Source organism: Vulpes vulpes, chromosome 16 (genome assembly GCF_048418805.1).
Source record: "Vulpes vulpes isolate BD-2025 chromosome 16, VulVul3, whole genome shotgun sequence".
Lineage (NCBI taxonomy): Eukaryota > Metazoa > Chordata > Mammalia > Carnivora > Canidae > Vulpes > Vulpes vulpes.
The window spans coordinates 69,965,388-69,981,929 of NC_132795.1; the positions used below are offsets into that span (position 1 = coordinate 69,965,388).

The following is a 16,542-nucleotide window of genomic DNA, read 5'->3' on the forward strand; positions in this document are numbered from 1 at the left end:
CCAAAAGTTGAATGTCCCAATGAAGCAGGCACTTCTCTCTGTGAAGACTAATTTACAAAAACTATCTTATGGAAATTTGCCTATGAGAAGAATAGGAATCTGAATTTTTATGTTTTGTTGTTATTGTGGTTGGTTTTTTTGTTTTGTTTCATTTTTATTTTTAACAGCATGGCTTGTTAGCAGGGTCTTAGAGTGGAATATACTCCATTTCCAGCAACAACCACCTGAGTTATTGAGCTGTGTGCATGCTGTTCGAGGGCATTCTGTTTGCCTTTTATGCCTTCTGGACCTTGTGTTAAGGAAAGAAATGGAAACACCAATAGGAGTGTCAACATAGATTTGACAAGGAACCCAGGTTGGTAGCAAAGGGTGGCTTTGGGGGACTTCGCTTTCTCCTCACCACCACCACCAAGCGCTGCAAAGAAGCATATAACCTAATTAACATAGATTTAGTATCAAAATAAGTCCCTATCTCCTCCCTATTTCCTCCATATTGTTCCTCCAAAGGCTCATCAGTCTAGAACTTCTGATGCCCAGGTCTCTGACACCATCCATCCCACCCTGCCCTCCATGCAAGCAAACAAAAGCAGCAGGAAGACATGATTCAGAGCCAGGGCCCACATTCACTGATGATTCCCTTCACTGGACACCTAAATAGGTGGCCAAGGAGCAGATCAGGAGTCCAGCATGTCAACAGCATTCGCTTGCAGTAGGGTGGAGTGGGGGTGGTGCTGAATTTCACTAAAAACTGCTGAGGCAGCGTCTGCCCTGAACCAAGCAGAGACCGAGGTTTGATTTTCAAAGCAAATGAAAAGTTTGAGGCTTTTCTTCTTCTTCCTTTTTTTTTTTTTTTTTTTTGGAAAAAGAAAAATAACTATAAATATGCAGTGTGCACCATGTGAAAAGGACCCCTTCACAAAATCCAGAACGTTTTCCCTCCTGCTCCCCTCTCCGGGGTAACATAATTTTTACAGGGAATAGGCCTCCCCAGATTCCAATCTTGTTTAGCTGGCAACCAGATTGAGACTTGGACCTGGGTATAATTGCTGACCTAGAAACTCACTGAAGAATTGAGGCCAGAGTATAAAATGCTTTATTATTGTCTGGGGAAAAAGAGGGGAATGGGAGGAGAGTGTGTGTATTATTGTCACATCTAGAGAAACAACCCTGCTTAATTCACGGTTAGGCTCTTCCTCTGAGGCAAAATCCCCGTTAGTATGTTCCAAGGAAAACGTCTTTGTCATGTTGCAAATAGATGAATTCCCATTCTACCTAATGTAAATTCTGAAATCAGTTGTACAGAGGCTCATATTTCTCTCAGGAAATATGGAAACTAACCCTTGCCCTCATTCCTCTCCCAGCAACAATCTCTCTCTCTCTCTCTCTCTCTCTCTCTCTCCCTCTTACTCCCTCTCTCACTTTCTCTCTCTCTCTCTCTCTCCCAGCTTTTCAAATTTAGGAGATTAAAAGCCCTTAAAAAGCTTCTAAAATTGTGCCTTCGACATTCTATGGCTTTGTTCTTTGGCCCTTTGTTCTTCGGCCAGCTCATGAGCTCAGGGGGCTGCCTCGGTGGGCCTCGGGCCTGCGGGATCCAGGGCTGTGAGTCCAAGGCTGGCCAGTCCTGCCGACAAAGCAGAAAGGCAAAGGGTTCGTCTTTCAGACCACACCACCCTTGAGGAGAATGAGTTCACAGGGAGCTGTCAGCCTGGCAATTGTGGGCACCGCAGACCTAATGATGTCAGAGCGAACACCAGCAGTTCCTTCAGAGTCCTTCTCCAGACCCAAGAACGGCTTCCTTTCTGTCCGGTTAGGTCGAGGCCCCAGGCTCTGGTGAGCCCCAGAGGGCCTGACTCTCAGGTACTAACAAGGTGTCCAAGTTGCAACCCGCTTTTTGGCCCTGTCCACCCTATAGTTTTCAAGGCTGGTTAGAACATGCGAAGGTTAAAAAAATACGCATTACCTGGGTGCTGTCTAGCAGCTCGAGAAACATACGTGTGAGGAATTATACCCTAGACTGCGCCTTGCCTGGAAAAGATTATAAAAGCAGGTAGCACTCCGGAGCTCGCGAATGCTGGATGATCCGGTTTGCTCAAAGCCTCCCTCCCTCACCCACGGGCCGCTACAAGCCAACGTGCTGTTTGCTCTCTGCTGGTGAAACTTGACTTCTGGTTGCCGAGTTTTACCTCAGGAGGGTGAGGGTGAATGGATTAGACTTCCAACATTTGCAAAGGTGTCATCATTTTGCAATTAAGTTGCTCATAAAATCTAATGGGTCAGGGTACGGTTAAGCAGTATAAAAACCAGCAGCCCCCAATGCAGGACATGACTAATCCACGAACACTCAGCAAACCAGTTTTTAAAATAAGGTAGTTATTTTCCATTTTAAGTTTCAAATACCCGATGTCTTACTCTGTCCTCATGTACATTGTTTTTTATCCTAAACGTACATCTTGCAAGACAGAATGGATAGAGATAGGCCTCTGCAGTCAGAGCTGGGTCTCTAGCTCTTTGAATTGTTTCTCTTTTCTGATACATAAAATGGGGATAATAATGAATTATTATCTATCTACCTTGTGGATTGTTATGTTAGAAGAATTTAGGTAATACAAAGTAAAGCACTTAGCAATAAATAAGTGCTCAGTGGATTGTAGGGATTATTATCACTGGTAAAAGCAAAATTATATCAAAGAAAGCTTTTGTTTTTCAATCCTAATGACACGTGTCCTTCTACAGCTACATACATTTATTATTTTAATTTTAGCTATAAAAATATTCATCAAGTTAAGTTCATCTAACCAAACTGAAATATAATTATTCATGTGCTTTGAGTAAAAATTGAAATTGGATCCTTTAATGACTGGAAAGTGAAGCACCTTTGCTCTGCAATCTGACACCAAACAAGTATGGTCCACGAATTAGGTTTTATTACATTTTTATCCTCTTACCTTTGTAATTGCTTCAAGTTGTTTCACTGTTGTTGGAGTGATTTGAGAGGACAAATTACGAGGCCAAAATGATGTAAATGAAAGTCTGGATTAATGACAAATGATGTCAAAACCTGAGAATGTGAATGAAAATTGTACTTAGACTATAAGAAAGTCAAATGCCAAAAAGTGTATTGAGCTAACACTGCATTTGAAAGATTTTATGGTTAAAAAAAAAAAGAGTTGTGTGCCATATAATCCACATAGCAGTCCTCCTCATGCTGAATCCTTCTTTAGCCAAATTTATCATAAAAACTAATTCAAGGAATGGGGTGCCTGGGTGGCTCAGTCTCTTAAGCACCCAACACTTGATTTCTGCTCAGGTCATGATCTCAGGGTCATGAGATCAAGCCCCGTGTCCTGCATCGGGCTCCATGCTCAAGAGGGAGTCTGCTCCAGATTCTCTATCGTACTGTATGAATTCTGAGCCTTCCTTCTTCCTAAGTCTCTCTCCCTCCATTTCCAGGGGACCCTTTGTTTTTTTTTTTTGTTTGTTCTTTTTTTTTAAACCAGGGGACCCTTTGTGGCCCCTTCTGACCACCACCACCCCATCCCTAGCGGTTAAATCCTGACATCCTGGGCCTGGGGCTCAGGAGACAGTTCATAAGGAACACAAGTGACTTCACTGGGCAGACTTGATTCAGGGTTTCTCTTAAGCCCTGAGCTCCACTGGATTTGACACCATGAAATACCTCAGGCCTCAGGGAATGGTGGAAGAAGCCCTTGTGGACTGGAAGCCCTTCATTCATGGCAAGGCTGGCTGTGGATGTTAGTGTGGTTTTATTAGAACCATATTTCAGCAATGACTATGCTTTTGACCACAACCTAATAAATGTCCCAAAGGACTGAATCAGAACCACACAAGGGAAGTGATGCAGTAACAGTGACCCCTAGAACATGAGGCCATCCTGGCTGGCACCCCAAGAGCTAAAACTGTCACCTCCAATGCTGCTTTGGCCTCCCTACCCTCTCCACCCTGATTGCCTCTCCCCTTGAGTGATAGACCTCACCTGTCTTCCAGTCTCCCTTTCTAGCTCAGCCCAGCATTGTCTGAAGATTAAAGCATGGGGCCAATGTCTACAGTGTCTGTTTGGCCTAGTTGGCCAGATCCTCTGGGCACCAATGCCCTCGCCCTGGGCCTCCATGGATCCCCCTCTTGCCACAAGGCTGGTCTCCAACAGCAACCCTCTGCTCACCTGCTTTGTAGCCTGGCTCTCATACTGCCTCCCTCTCTCTCACTAACTGGTGCATACTTTCATGCATCTTTGCTTGAAGGGGGCCTTTGAGACTAGCAAATGTTTTAAATAAATAGATAGGATTACACTAAGCCCAGACCCATGTTATGAGCCATTGACCTGAATTAAGGGATCCCAAAGGTTGGAAGAGGCAACCTTGCCATTGTTTTGAACAAGTGAGCTGTCACTGGCCAGAAAGAGATGGACACTTTTTTGTAATATCTCTCTTTGAAGATGAGATTTTATTTTTCCTGTCACTATTGTTTCAAAGGATAAAATCCCCCATCTAAATGTTATGAAAATAAAATAACTCCCCCTTGAGAATAGGGGGCTTGTGTTTCCTAGTCTGATACACAAAGGCCTCTATGTGGCAGGAAGTTCCCTTTCAGCCTCCTTTGAACAGTGAGGAGGGTAACACCATGCTCCTTTCAATGGTTGTTAAATTAAACTCCTATACTACGATAAACAAATGGCAGAAACTTGGGACTCGCATTTATACTCTCAGTTGATTGGCTTCCAAAGCTACCAGAATCAGGGTCAGAGCAGAGGGGCTGAGCAATAAGGCAAGAGGGTTGCCCTTGTCTTGCTTTTTTTTTTTAAAGATTTTATTTATTTATTCATGAGAGACACAGTGACAGAGAGAGGCAGAGACACAGGCAGAGAGAGAAGCAGGCTCCAAGCAGGGAGCCCGATGTAGGACTCAATCCCAGGACTCTAGGATCACACCCTGAACTGAAGGCATTGGCTCAACCGCTGAGCTACCCAGGCATCCCCGTTGTCTTGCTTTAAGTCAGAAATCAAACCTTCTAGCTTCCAGATTCCTGTTTCTAAGCAGCTAAAGGAATGTCCCAGGAAGATTGCTGTCATCATCAAAAGAGTTTACTAAGTGCTGTCCAAGTACAGTGTTAAGATAAGTACCATCCAAAGGGGCTAACTAATCACAACTGAAGCTCTCCTGAGCTTATCAAACTGATAATTTACAGGCACGTAGACTAATAATGGGATAGCACAGGCCCCCCGACATTTGTTCCCCTAACACCCCATACTGCAACTGTCTTAACTCCCATGCAGTATCTTTGCAGTTATGTAACATCTTTTATCCTCTATAGGCTGTTACCTCTGCAAGAACAGCCTCTCTACCATGATCATAGCTATATCCCCCAAAGCCTAGTGCAGTGCCTGACATATAGTAGGCATGCAGTAAATATTTGATGAGGGATGGATGGATGAATGGATGGATGGGTGGATGGATGGATGGATGGATGACACTGAATACACTCATATTTTGAATGAATATCTTGCATTCGTTTTTCCAAAGAGAATATATTAGTAGTAGCATATTAACAGAATATGGAATTACAGAGAAATTTTTTCCTTCCAATTTAGTTGACAAGAGACCTCATAAGTGATTTTTAGGACCTCTTTAAGGCTGATGACTATGTATTTTTATATAAATTCCTCTTCTATTAGCCATTTACTCAGTGAACTTTCTGACCTTTTTTTTTTTTTTTAAGATCTTTTATTTTTTATTTGTGAGAGCAAGAGAGAGAACACAAGCAGGGGGGAGGGATAGAGGGAGAGTGAGAAACAGACTCCCCACTGAGCAGAGAGCCTGATGTGGGGCTCAATCCCTGGACCTGGGGATCATGACCTGAGCTGAAGGCAGACACAACCAACTAAGCCATCCAGGCACCCTTCCTCTGTCTTCTTTCATTCTAGGTTTTATCCAATGTTTTATTTATTATTTGTTGATCTTGAGGAACTGTCTCAGAACCTGAGTGGCAATGGGCTGTTTACATATTTTACCTGGAGAAACTCCATCATTGTCCATACCTACCCGGGAGACCACTGGGATATGACAAGTAGAATTCCAAGACATCTCAAATTCTTCACCTGTGGCTCTCCTTGCACCATCCATCAATCCATCATGCTATGTAGAGAAAGACAAATATATATCTTTCCTCCAGATTCTGTTCAGATCCCATGTTCTGAAACCCTCTTGTCATTGAGCACTCCAAAGTACAATTCCCGTTGTGATAACAACTCTTAATGGAAGGTGAAGAGGGTGGCTTTCTAGTGGTTTTGTATCCAAACCCTAATCTATTGCCCTGTTTTGAAATAGAATATTATGTAGAAACATTCATCAGAGGGGTATCAAGTAATCTCCGTTTCCTACAAGTTGGGTTGGAGACTGGAGACACAGAAACCTTCAGCAGGGAGCTTCTGGGGCTTTGGAGAGGCTGGAAGGGGCTGTAGTCTCTCCCTGTGTGAGATAAAAGCCATTGGCTTCCATCTCCCCTGCTCCCCTGGACTCTGACCTCCTCCCAAGCCATCCTACCTTGAAGACCACCGCCTTGCTTCCAGATGTAGAGAACTAGTCTACTGCCTTCCTCTTTTCTTTGTATGTTTACATAGAGTTGAAACAATCTGGTGTGATGATGTGCATTGAGTTGGAGTGGACAGAGCCTACACAGCTCTGAGGACGGTAGGGGAACTGGGAAGGAGATGCCACCTCCTCTGGCATCCAGCAAATAGACATTTCCTGTGCAAAGGGGGTCATCTCTGGGCTCCCAGTTTCTCAAATACCCAGAATTAGAGGGGAAATGTACCACACCACATGGAGAGGACTGAATCTGTTCTCCATGACATACAAATGTCTTCATTATAAGGTATGAATCCAAGAGGCATGGGGAAATGCAATGTGCATCTCATTATCCTCCATTTCCTTGTTCTGCGAAGGTGCCTACTACATCCATCGACTCAGAAGATATTATCATTTCTGAATTGGTCAATTTAAAAGCCCCAAATCAGGAAGTATAAAACTTCGTTTCCATAATGATTTTTCTTTTCTCTCAGGAGCAAGCTCTACCCATGGTGACATCATAACCTTACTTCTAAGGGGGAATAAACCCTTCAAAAGAAATACATGGCAGTCTCAGTTACAGAAATTGATTTTTTTAACTCCAAGCAGGTGCTAATCACCAGTCATGTATAGAAACTTGGAGGAGAGTTTTGAAATAAAAGTTATACCCCATATAAGTAAACTTGCTGCAAAAAAAAATCACTTCATGTTTGCGCTCAGAAACAGGTGGCTTACTAAAATTATTTCTCTGTTATCTGTTCTGTCACAGTGGAGACATCATTGCCTTTGAAAAATCTCCTAATTATAACAGCATTATCCAACAAAAAGGAACAGTGAGTATGGAATAAAATAGAGTTACGATAACAGACCCTGCAATAGTCAGTAATTGCTTGATCAGATGCAACTGTTTTCCTGTGTTTGATGGTCGTATTATGTGTGACCCTTAAACACTCACCCATTTGGCCAGGGTTGTTGATTATCCACAATGTGCCACACACTGTGCTGGGACAGATGTCCTCAAGGAGTATACTGTTCACTGCACATCAGCTGTTTGTGTTTCTTTTGCTATAATTAAGGATGTATAGGTTGTTAGCAATCAATTTGTGTGAAAGCATCTCCATATTACAATTATAGCTCTTTGAATTAGGACACCAGAATTATTCATAGCTAATCTATGACATCATGAGTTGAATTTTACTTAAGTTGTCTGAGATGACGTGGTAGTACTTTGATACTGTCTTGTGGATCGGTGTCATTGAATGGATGAGTTTATAAAAAACCTTTTTTTGTGACCAACACTCTTGAGGACTGAATGAGGTATGAAAGAAGAGTAAAAACATATGCTCTATACTTGAATAGAATACAGTTTCATTTTTGGGGAAATAAGATAGACATGAAATAACTGGTGTGCTGTGATATGGGCAGGGTAGGCTGTAGGTGGATTGGGAAGTCCAAAGTGGGATTGGAAGAGAAAGATTGTAGTGGGCCAGAGTGATTAGGGAAGGCCTCATGGAAGAGGTGGCCTGTGTTTGTTTCCTATTGCTCCTATAACAAATTAGCACAAATGTAGTGATTTAAAACACAAACTTATTTTCTTATAGTTCTAGAAGTCACAGTGTGACATGGTTCTCACCAGACTAAGATCAAAGTGCTGGCTACAGTCTTTCTGGGGGGTGTGGGGGAAAAATCCATGTTCTTTTGTCTTTTCCAACTTTTGAGGCTGCCCATGTTCCTTGGCTCATAACCCCCTTCACCAGTCTTCAAACCCAGCAAAGGCAGGCTGAGTCTTTCTCATACTGCCATCCCTCTGGCTCTTTGCAGCTGCAAAGGGTTCCCTGCTGTTAAGAACCCTTGTGATTACATTGGCACTGCCTAGATGATCCAGATAATCTCCCCATCTCAACATCCTTAATCACATGTGCAGAGTCCCTCTCACCATCTAAGGTTCTGGGGATTGGGATGTGGACATCTTTGGCCGTTATTCTGCTTGCCACACACCTCCTTAAGCTGAGACTGGAGGGATCACTTGGATCTTCTTTAGGAGGCATTCATGTTGAGGGTGTACTTTGCATTCATGCTGGGAGGTGAGTGGGCAGTAGACTTTGTACTGCTCTCTCTGCACTCTGACTCTGTGGGGTCAGATGGTAGATAGCTTGTCAATGTCAGGCCAAGGAATTTACATTTCGCCTATAGTGAAGACTGGTGGAGACTATAGGCCACCATTGAGGCATCTTTAGAAGAAGAATGACAGGTTATGTTTGCTTTGGGGGTGATAACAGAGGCATGAGTGTTGTCAAGGATGCAGGAAGGACCAATGGCATCCAGGAGAATTGATAGGGAAGGCAGACAATGCCTAGAGGATCGATATTGACTAGAAAGGTCTCCCATTGTATCTCTAGGGTATGACACACAGTATGCACTTGCTGAAGATTACAATGACATTTTTTTGGAACTGTTGAAAATCCCAAACTGCATTTGACATCTAAATAGATGTTTGGGGGAACCTAGATGGCTCAGTGGTTGAGGGTCTACTTTTGGCTAGGGTCATGATCCCGGGGTCCGGGGATGGAGTCCCACATCAAGCTCCCCATGGGGAGCCTGCTTCTCCCTCTGCCTATGTCTCTGCCTTTCTGCTTATCTCTCATGAATAAATTTAAAAATATTTTTAAAAAATAAATAGTTGTTTGAATAGATATTTGAAAATCTAAATAGAATTTCTCACTTTTTTCTTTGTCATTTTGCTGAATTATTTCTCCAGAATGAGAATTCCTCTGATTCTTTCCTGAATGCCTTCTCCTGCAGAAATTCTGACTTCAATGATTCTGTAACATACTTCCACGTTAGATTTCTGATTGTTTATGTTGTAAGGAAAAGATTTCAATTTGTGGTTTTAAAACAAAATTTTTTTGAAAGATCAGTTCTTTTCACAGGAAGAGCCTGGAAAGGATGAACTCCAGGAACACACAACTTTGCTTTTTGTTATTTTTTAGTAATTGATTACTTTTACATTTCCTTACATTACTACAATAGTACTTTGCTACGATAGTACATAGTACATTAAACAGGTAGAACTGTGATATATTTGCCATGTTGAAATGTAGCAATTTCTGCAGCGAGACAAAGAACAGTCTGCCTGGAACTGCGATTCTTAACTTGAGCATGTGTAAGGCTCCCTTGGGAGGCTGATTAAAATGACAGATTTCTGCCTTCATCTGATCTACTAGGGCCCTCGGGATATGAACCCCAAGCGCTCCCAGGGATTCTGATTTGCATGGTATCAGGACCACACTTGAGAAACACGGGCTTTGATCATAGTAACATCAGCCTCAGGAGCATTGATGAACACAGGAGTTCAAGGTGTGCTCTACAGAAAACGGATATAGTTAGGGTAAAATGTGGAAGGTAGGAGAAGCTAGCCCAATGCTGGTATTCCTTAGTGCTTCTCTAATAGAAGATGGATGGCCACACCAGTGAACTCCATGAAATAGCTCCATCCTTCTTGATGACCCACACCCATGTACTACAAGGGCTGTCCATCCATGACTCCAAATAAAGCAAGTGTTCCAAAGTGAGAGAAATGGGAATTCAATAGTACCCAGTGCAAACCCAGTAGAAACCAAACACCCATAGGAAATGACATCCTTTGAGCTGTCACCTTTCTGTGCAACTACTTTATGTATTTAGACACCCACACCTCTATTTATTCCAAAAATATCTACAAGGGGAATTTCAACTTGGCACTTCACAGTATCAAGTGCATAGTGTGCATGGCTCCAGGGAAAGGGTCAGTTGCTTTCATCAGATCTCAAAGGGGTTCAGGACCACGAAGAGTTAAATAGTAAAGATTTTAGGACACTGAGAAGACTGTTGGCCATGACCCTGAAGCTCCACTGATCCTCACTGTGATATGGGTTGATAACGGAGAGTATGAGAGAAGGAGGAAGCTGGAAGCCCCAAGTGGGGTGGTCACTGAGTGCCACTCCTCTCCATAAGGGTGAGGCAGGCAGTTCAGAAGGCTGCTCTTCCCTCACATGACTTGTAGACAGGAACATACTGCAAACCCACATAAACAATCTACTAAGCAAGATATAAGTGAGTAGCTCAGTGAGGCTCTAAGTATGTAAGATCTGAGGATATGATCTAAGGGTGAAATACTGATCTTGGAACTGTACTGTCACAGAGCAAACCATTGGGTTGGAGAATGAAGAGGAAAACTTTCACATGTGTTACAATCCAATGTAGCCAGCTCAATTTCCAACTCCTAGAAATGACTTCATCCTACTCTATTGACATGGAAATTATTCAAAAGTTGTTCTGAAAAATCTTGAAGAAGTCATTTAAGATAAAAATCAAGGTCCTGGGATCCCTGGGTGGCGCAGAGGTTTGGCATTTGGCTCAGGGCGCTCAGGGCGTGATCCTGGAGACCCGGGATCGAATCCCACGTTGGGCTCCCTGACAGGAGCCTGCTTCTCCCTCTGCCTGTGTCTCTGCCTCTCTCTCTCTCTCTCTCTCTCTCTCTCTCTCTCTGTGACTATCATAAATAAATAAAAAATTTTAAAAAAAATCAAGGTCCTTCAATCAATCAGGAGGGATCATGCCTTCCCTTGCTCAAAGGGGACAGCAGGAAGGAATGTTGGATTTGCTTTCTGCGATGTTGCCTTTTTTTTCCTTGATGGAATGTTTTGCCATTCTGTAGTTTGTCCTTCTGAAGTCTATGCTCTTCGTTTTCCATGGTAGTTAGGCCCTAAGATTTCTGATACAACTCATCCTTTTTATAATGCAGGCATCATGACCTAGCAGGATATGGTTTTATTTCAAGGAGGGACAGGTACATAGACAAAGATTTTATAAATGTATTTGTGGTATTAAATTATTCATAGATAATATTTTCATCCCATGTTGCTATACAGCACTTGTAATACATGACCACAAGAGTGATACATTTGAGTAATATATTCAGTCCTAACTGCTTCCTGATGACCATAGTTTATGGAACATAGGGGAAGGTTAATATCACTTGGAATGAAATAAGGGGGAAAAGTTGCTAGGATCAATAATATGTCCAGAGGTGTGGATAAAGGTTACATAGAACATTAACCTGTAGTAGCGATGTGATTATTACATGGCTTATATGAAAGAAAGTCCATTTTATTTTAAAGAGATAATCCATGTGTAAATGGTTTCTAGTGTGAAAATCATTCACCGATAAAGACAGACCCAGTTGGATCCCCTTTGTCTGAATTCAGGAGATGTCCATTCTGGGAGCAAGAACTGGCAAAGAAGTATTCCTACAAAATGGTAGGCTTGCACACTCGGGAGAAACTAACTTTTCATGCTTTTCATGCTTAGAGGAGTAAATGTCTTCTTATTTTGCTTATGATCATTTGAACCAAATGGAGTAACATTTGCCTTCTCCCCAAACCCATGAGCACCCATGTTCCCTCCTGACTTTGGTGGCAGTTAGGAAATGCAGGTCTTCCCCTCACATCCTATATAGAAAGGCTCTACCTGAGACCACTTTGTCATCTAGAGTGACAGAGCAGAGAATAAATAGGCAGATTTTCTAGAAATTGGGACTGGGGAATATGGAGGGGGAAATTGGGGTTTAGGGAGAGAGATGTCAGAGATTGGTGGCCTCTTTAGTGGGTGGTACATACCCTGGAGTTATGACATCAAAACTGAAGCTATATTGATGTTAGGCCAATAATATGTATGTATTGCTACCCAAAAATAAACAACACTGGAAGAGCTCAGCTACTGTCATATCAGAATTGCAACATCGCAATATAAGCAGCAGTTTCTAAAGGGCTTAAAGAGGCCTTTAAGGATCAGTTCATTCTTGAAGTCACCTGAAATTATTTTCCATATCCTTCCTAGATGGCCTTTCTTGCTGATGACTACTACAACTATTGCCAAGACATTCTACAAAACGTGAGGAACCAAAAATTTGAGAGGGTAGGGTTTTATCTATAAAATACAAGTATTTATGGCTCATTATTAATCCTTTCACTTGAAAAGACCCCCTGAAGGGGTATCAAGTGGTAATTCATTGCACTGTAGTGCTTAGAAGTCAGCTATTTATGGATACTGAGGAGATATCTGAGGTGATATTTTTATTCAGTTTTAATCATTTGGAAATTTTCCAAGGTGCGAATATAGCCTTATGCTTCAAATATAATTCAGCTATTTTTAAAGATCTAATTCCTGCTGATTTTGAATAAAATATTGGTAACACTGTCCACCTTAGAATTTTCAGTAATGCTAAAGAGCCATTTTATTGATACATACTAACTAAAAAGAAGCAAGAGTTTGAAGCAGGGTCATCTGTGTTGTAATGATTGGGTTTTATTCTAGAAATGGCTGTGGGAAACACAAACAAATCTTTTAACCATTCTGAATTTTATCCTTTGAAGTAGAAATTCCTGGGCACACATTTAAATGAAAGCTTTTCTGATGCCTAGTGTTCTAAGTACTTTAAGTATGGTGATAATATTCATTTAGCGTGAGTTCATTTAGTATTTATTCAGTGTAAAGCATTATAGTGGAGACCAAGATGTCTTCAGGATGGCCCCTATTCTACCAATTAAATTTTAGAAATATCCATCCACATTAAATATCTAATATACTCTTTTCCTTTATTTTCTCATCAAACATTAACCTAATTCTTACACTTGACTAGTGCCATTTCTAGAACTAGGAAGGTATTCTCCATAAGCCTCAAGAAGCTTATAGTCAGGTACTAAAAGAGGAATATAAGTCAATAAATATGATACAATATGGCAAGTTCTAGAATGACAACTTGATTAGATTGTTGTGGGTGCCAGGAGGAAGAGTAACAAAGATGGCCGAAGAGTCTCCCAAGGGGAATCCATGATACTGTTGATTGCAGTAGAAAAGCAAAGGTTCAAATACTCTTAAAAGTGCAGTAGGAAAGGGGTTCCAGGTAGAACCAATGGTGTAGGCAAAAGCAGCAAGATGTTCACAGGCATGACACAGCAGAAAGGTCACTATGACTAAATTAATATCTCTTAAGAAGAGAACCAGAGGGGATGTGGGGAAATAGTCTCGTGCTAGAAAGGGCCTCGTGCCCTGTGAAGAATTCTGATTGAGAAGGAGGTGGGGGGGATCCCTGGGTGGCGCAGCGGTTTGGCGCCTGCCTTTGGCCCAGGGCGCGATCCTGGAGACCCGGGATCGAATCCCACATCAGGCTCCTGGTGCATGGAGCCTGCTTCTCCCTCCACCTGTGTCTCTGCCTCTCTCTCTCTCTCTGTGACTATCATAAAAAAATAAATAAAAATTAAAAAAAAAAAGAAGGAGGTGGGGGAGCAATGATGCAAGATTGCCATATTGGAGCAGAGAGCATTCAGGAGGCTTTGTCATGGTGGTATATGAGGTGGTGTCCAATCTGGAGCAGTGACAATGACATCAGAGAGAAAGATGGACAAATTGGAGAAATATTTCTGAACCAGATGCAGCAGGATTGGATGACTTTGGACAAAGGTGATGAGGGAGTCATCAGAGATGAGCCTGTGATTGCTACCTCATTCAGACCCACCAACCTCAAAGAGCCATGCTCCAAAGTTACCAACCTGACAGTAAAAGAATTAAATAATCCTGCTCATCTCATTATTGTATTTTTTGTTCAGTATCTATGAGTCATTTGGAGATGACTTATCTAAAATTAATGCCCCAATAATAGGATTCCAAATCACAGCCTCATCATCAGGTATGTTGAGAGTTGGCCAGAACTTCCTTGACAGCCTATATACAGGAATAGTTCCTTGCCTGGAGTCATTGTTGGGTCCTCACTTCAGGGTTTCAATGCTGCAAAATATTTGAGCCTGCAAAAATCCCAAAAAGGCAAGAGTTTTTCTCAGTTGGCATCTCAGATTGGCCACCTGGTTCAATAATAGAGTCTGAAGAGTCAACATGGACAAACATAAAAAAAAAGTAAGGAAGCTACCATTTTGTTCCACAACAAAAGGTGTCTACCTTTTGTAGTCTTTAAAGAAGGCTCCTATGTAGAATGATACAGGTGCCCTTTTGCTCACACGGTCCTTAGGTGAATTCTAACTTCTCGAGGGGACCTCTTTGATTACATACTGTTACACATCCTTCTGAGCTGACAAATAATTGAGGGAGTCAATCAATCAATGAACATTTATTTTAAACTGTGGTCTATGCCCTGTGGCTCATCCTATTACAATCAAAAGGAGCCCCCTTGTGGTCAGAAACAGCCTTCCTTCCAGAAAACTTCATGAAAAACCACGTTCCACATTATCCCATCCACCTGGCAGTTGCTCACTGATGGATTGCTGGGCAGAACACTTCTAAAACACAGCTTGGAAAAGTTCATAGGCCGAGCTTTACATTAACTGGACTGAAATCCATCCCATTATTATCATTTAGGGCTGATTAGGTATATAAGAGGGGATCACTTGGAGGTATGTTCTATTCCCTCATCAGGTGGAGGACTTGCTCACTTCCTTCTGGAAATCTCTACAGCAAGACACAGTCATGCTTATGTCATTGCCCGATGTGTGCCAGCTCTTTAAATACTATGATGTGCAGCTGTACAAGGTAGGATGACATTTACTGGCCTTGCTGGTTTGTGTCCTTTCCAGAAACTGATACCAAATGCTAGGGTTAGAACTGCAGCGATTCTGTTCTGCAGTCTCTGTGGACTTCAGGCCCTCTAAGAAGTAAATCATGGTGTTGACAGAGCATTTTGATCTTTCCCTAAAACTCAGCTTTTCTTTTTAAATTCAGCGAGAGTTACCTCATATAACGAAAAAGCCAATACACATGGTAACCTATGGTTCCAGTGATTAGTGAACCCTGCACTGAGTCAAACTTCTTTCTCTGGTAATTTCAACAAAAGAAGCCTTTAAAAATGAGTAATTGAAATAATTGCTTTGGAATATACATATGGTTCTTGTTGTGTTTGTTTAATGCTCTATCTCTAAAGTGATTATTGTTACTTGGGAATCTGTTATATAGAATTTCTGTGGTTCTCCTCAAGCTGGTCATGAACCTTTACCTCTTACTTATTTTTTAGACTATTTTTTTAGAAATAATCTAGTGCCACAAAGTTTTGAACACAAGGGTTGAAAACTGGAGGCTGGGTTCAACCCTTGTATATTTGGGTTTGATCCACCTACTACTGGCTAAAATAGTATCTCTTCAAATTTTCAACCAATTGTCAATATTTTAAGATCTTTGAAAAAAATCCCATTCTGGCTAAATACCCTGCACCATGAGCAGTGGCTAGGGCTGCTGGTAGCTTTCTCTCTGAGTTTGTGGCATGTGTGACTGTGGCCACTTGCAGCTAGAGAATGCCTACCTTGGCCTGCAGTCACCACACCTTGACAATTCTGTTGTAGGGCATTGAGGACATTCTCCTTCATGACTTTTTGGAAGATGTATCTATTCAGTACCTGAAATCTGTCCGGTTATTCAGTAAGAAATTTAAGCTGTGGCTACTTAATGCTTTGGAAGGTTTTCCAGCCCTTGTACAGATCTCCAAACTCAAAGGTAGGTTTCAATGAAAGAAAGAAATTCGGTGAGAGTAGGTGAAGTATCTAACTTTCAAACTGAGACAGGTCACTCCAGCTGTTGGGTAACACTTCCCATCCTGTGCTAAACTGCAGTCCGCAAGGCCTGACCGGTTCGGATCTGCTGGCATTTTCTTTAGGGTGTTGGGTCCTTGTGCTGATCCATCCACACCCTTTCATGGACTGCCCCTCATAAATACTAACGTAGATTTTTGACAGGCCCACAGGGTTATTAGTTAGAGGTGCAGAAAAGGTGCCACTGACTATGGTCCAGGCAGGAGAGAAACTGGCAGTGCGTCCAGCTGGTGGCTGATGTGTGCCTTCTCAGAGCATTCCCCTGAGGGAAGCCTTTGGGCTCAGGGGCCATGTGAGCAGGACTGAACAGGGTTCTGGCTCGAAGAGTCTTC

The 16,542-nt window shown here is 42.1% G+C and overlaps 1 protein-coding gene across 1 annotated transcript in view; it reads left to right on the top strand.

Annotated features, from left to right (window-relative positions):
• Nucleotides 1-16,542, top strand: part of RFX8 (regulatory factor X8) — a 237,595-nt gene that overhangs the window by 203,488 nt on the left and 17,565 nt on the right. The window contains 5 exon segments of the mRNA XM_072741451.1: nt 7,351-7,414; nt 11,769-11,879; nt 12,459-12,536; nt 15,048-15,161; nt 15,965-16,115. Of these exon segments, the coding sequence (XP_072597552.1) occupies nt 7,351-7,414; nt 11,769-11,879; nt 12,459-12,536; nt 15,048-15,161; nt 15,965-16,115 (518 nt within the window).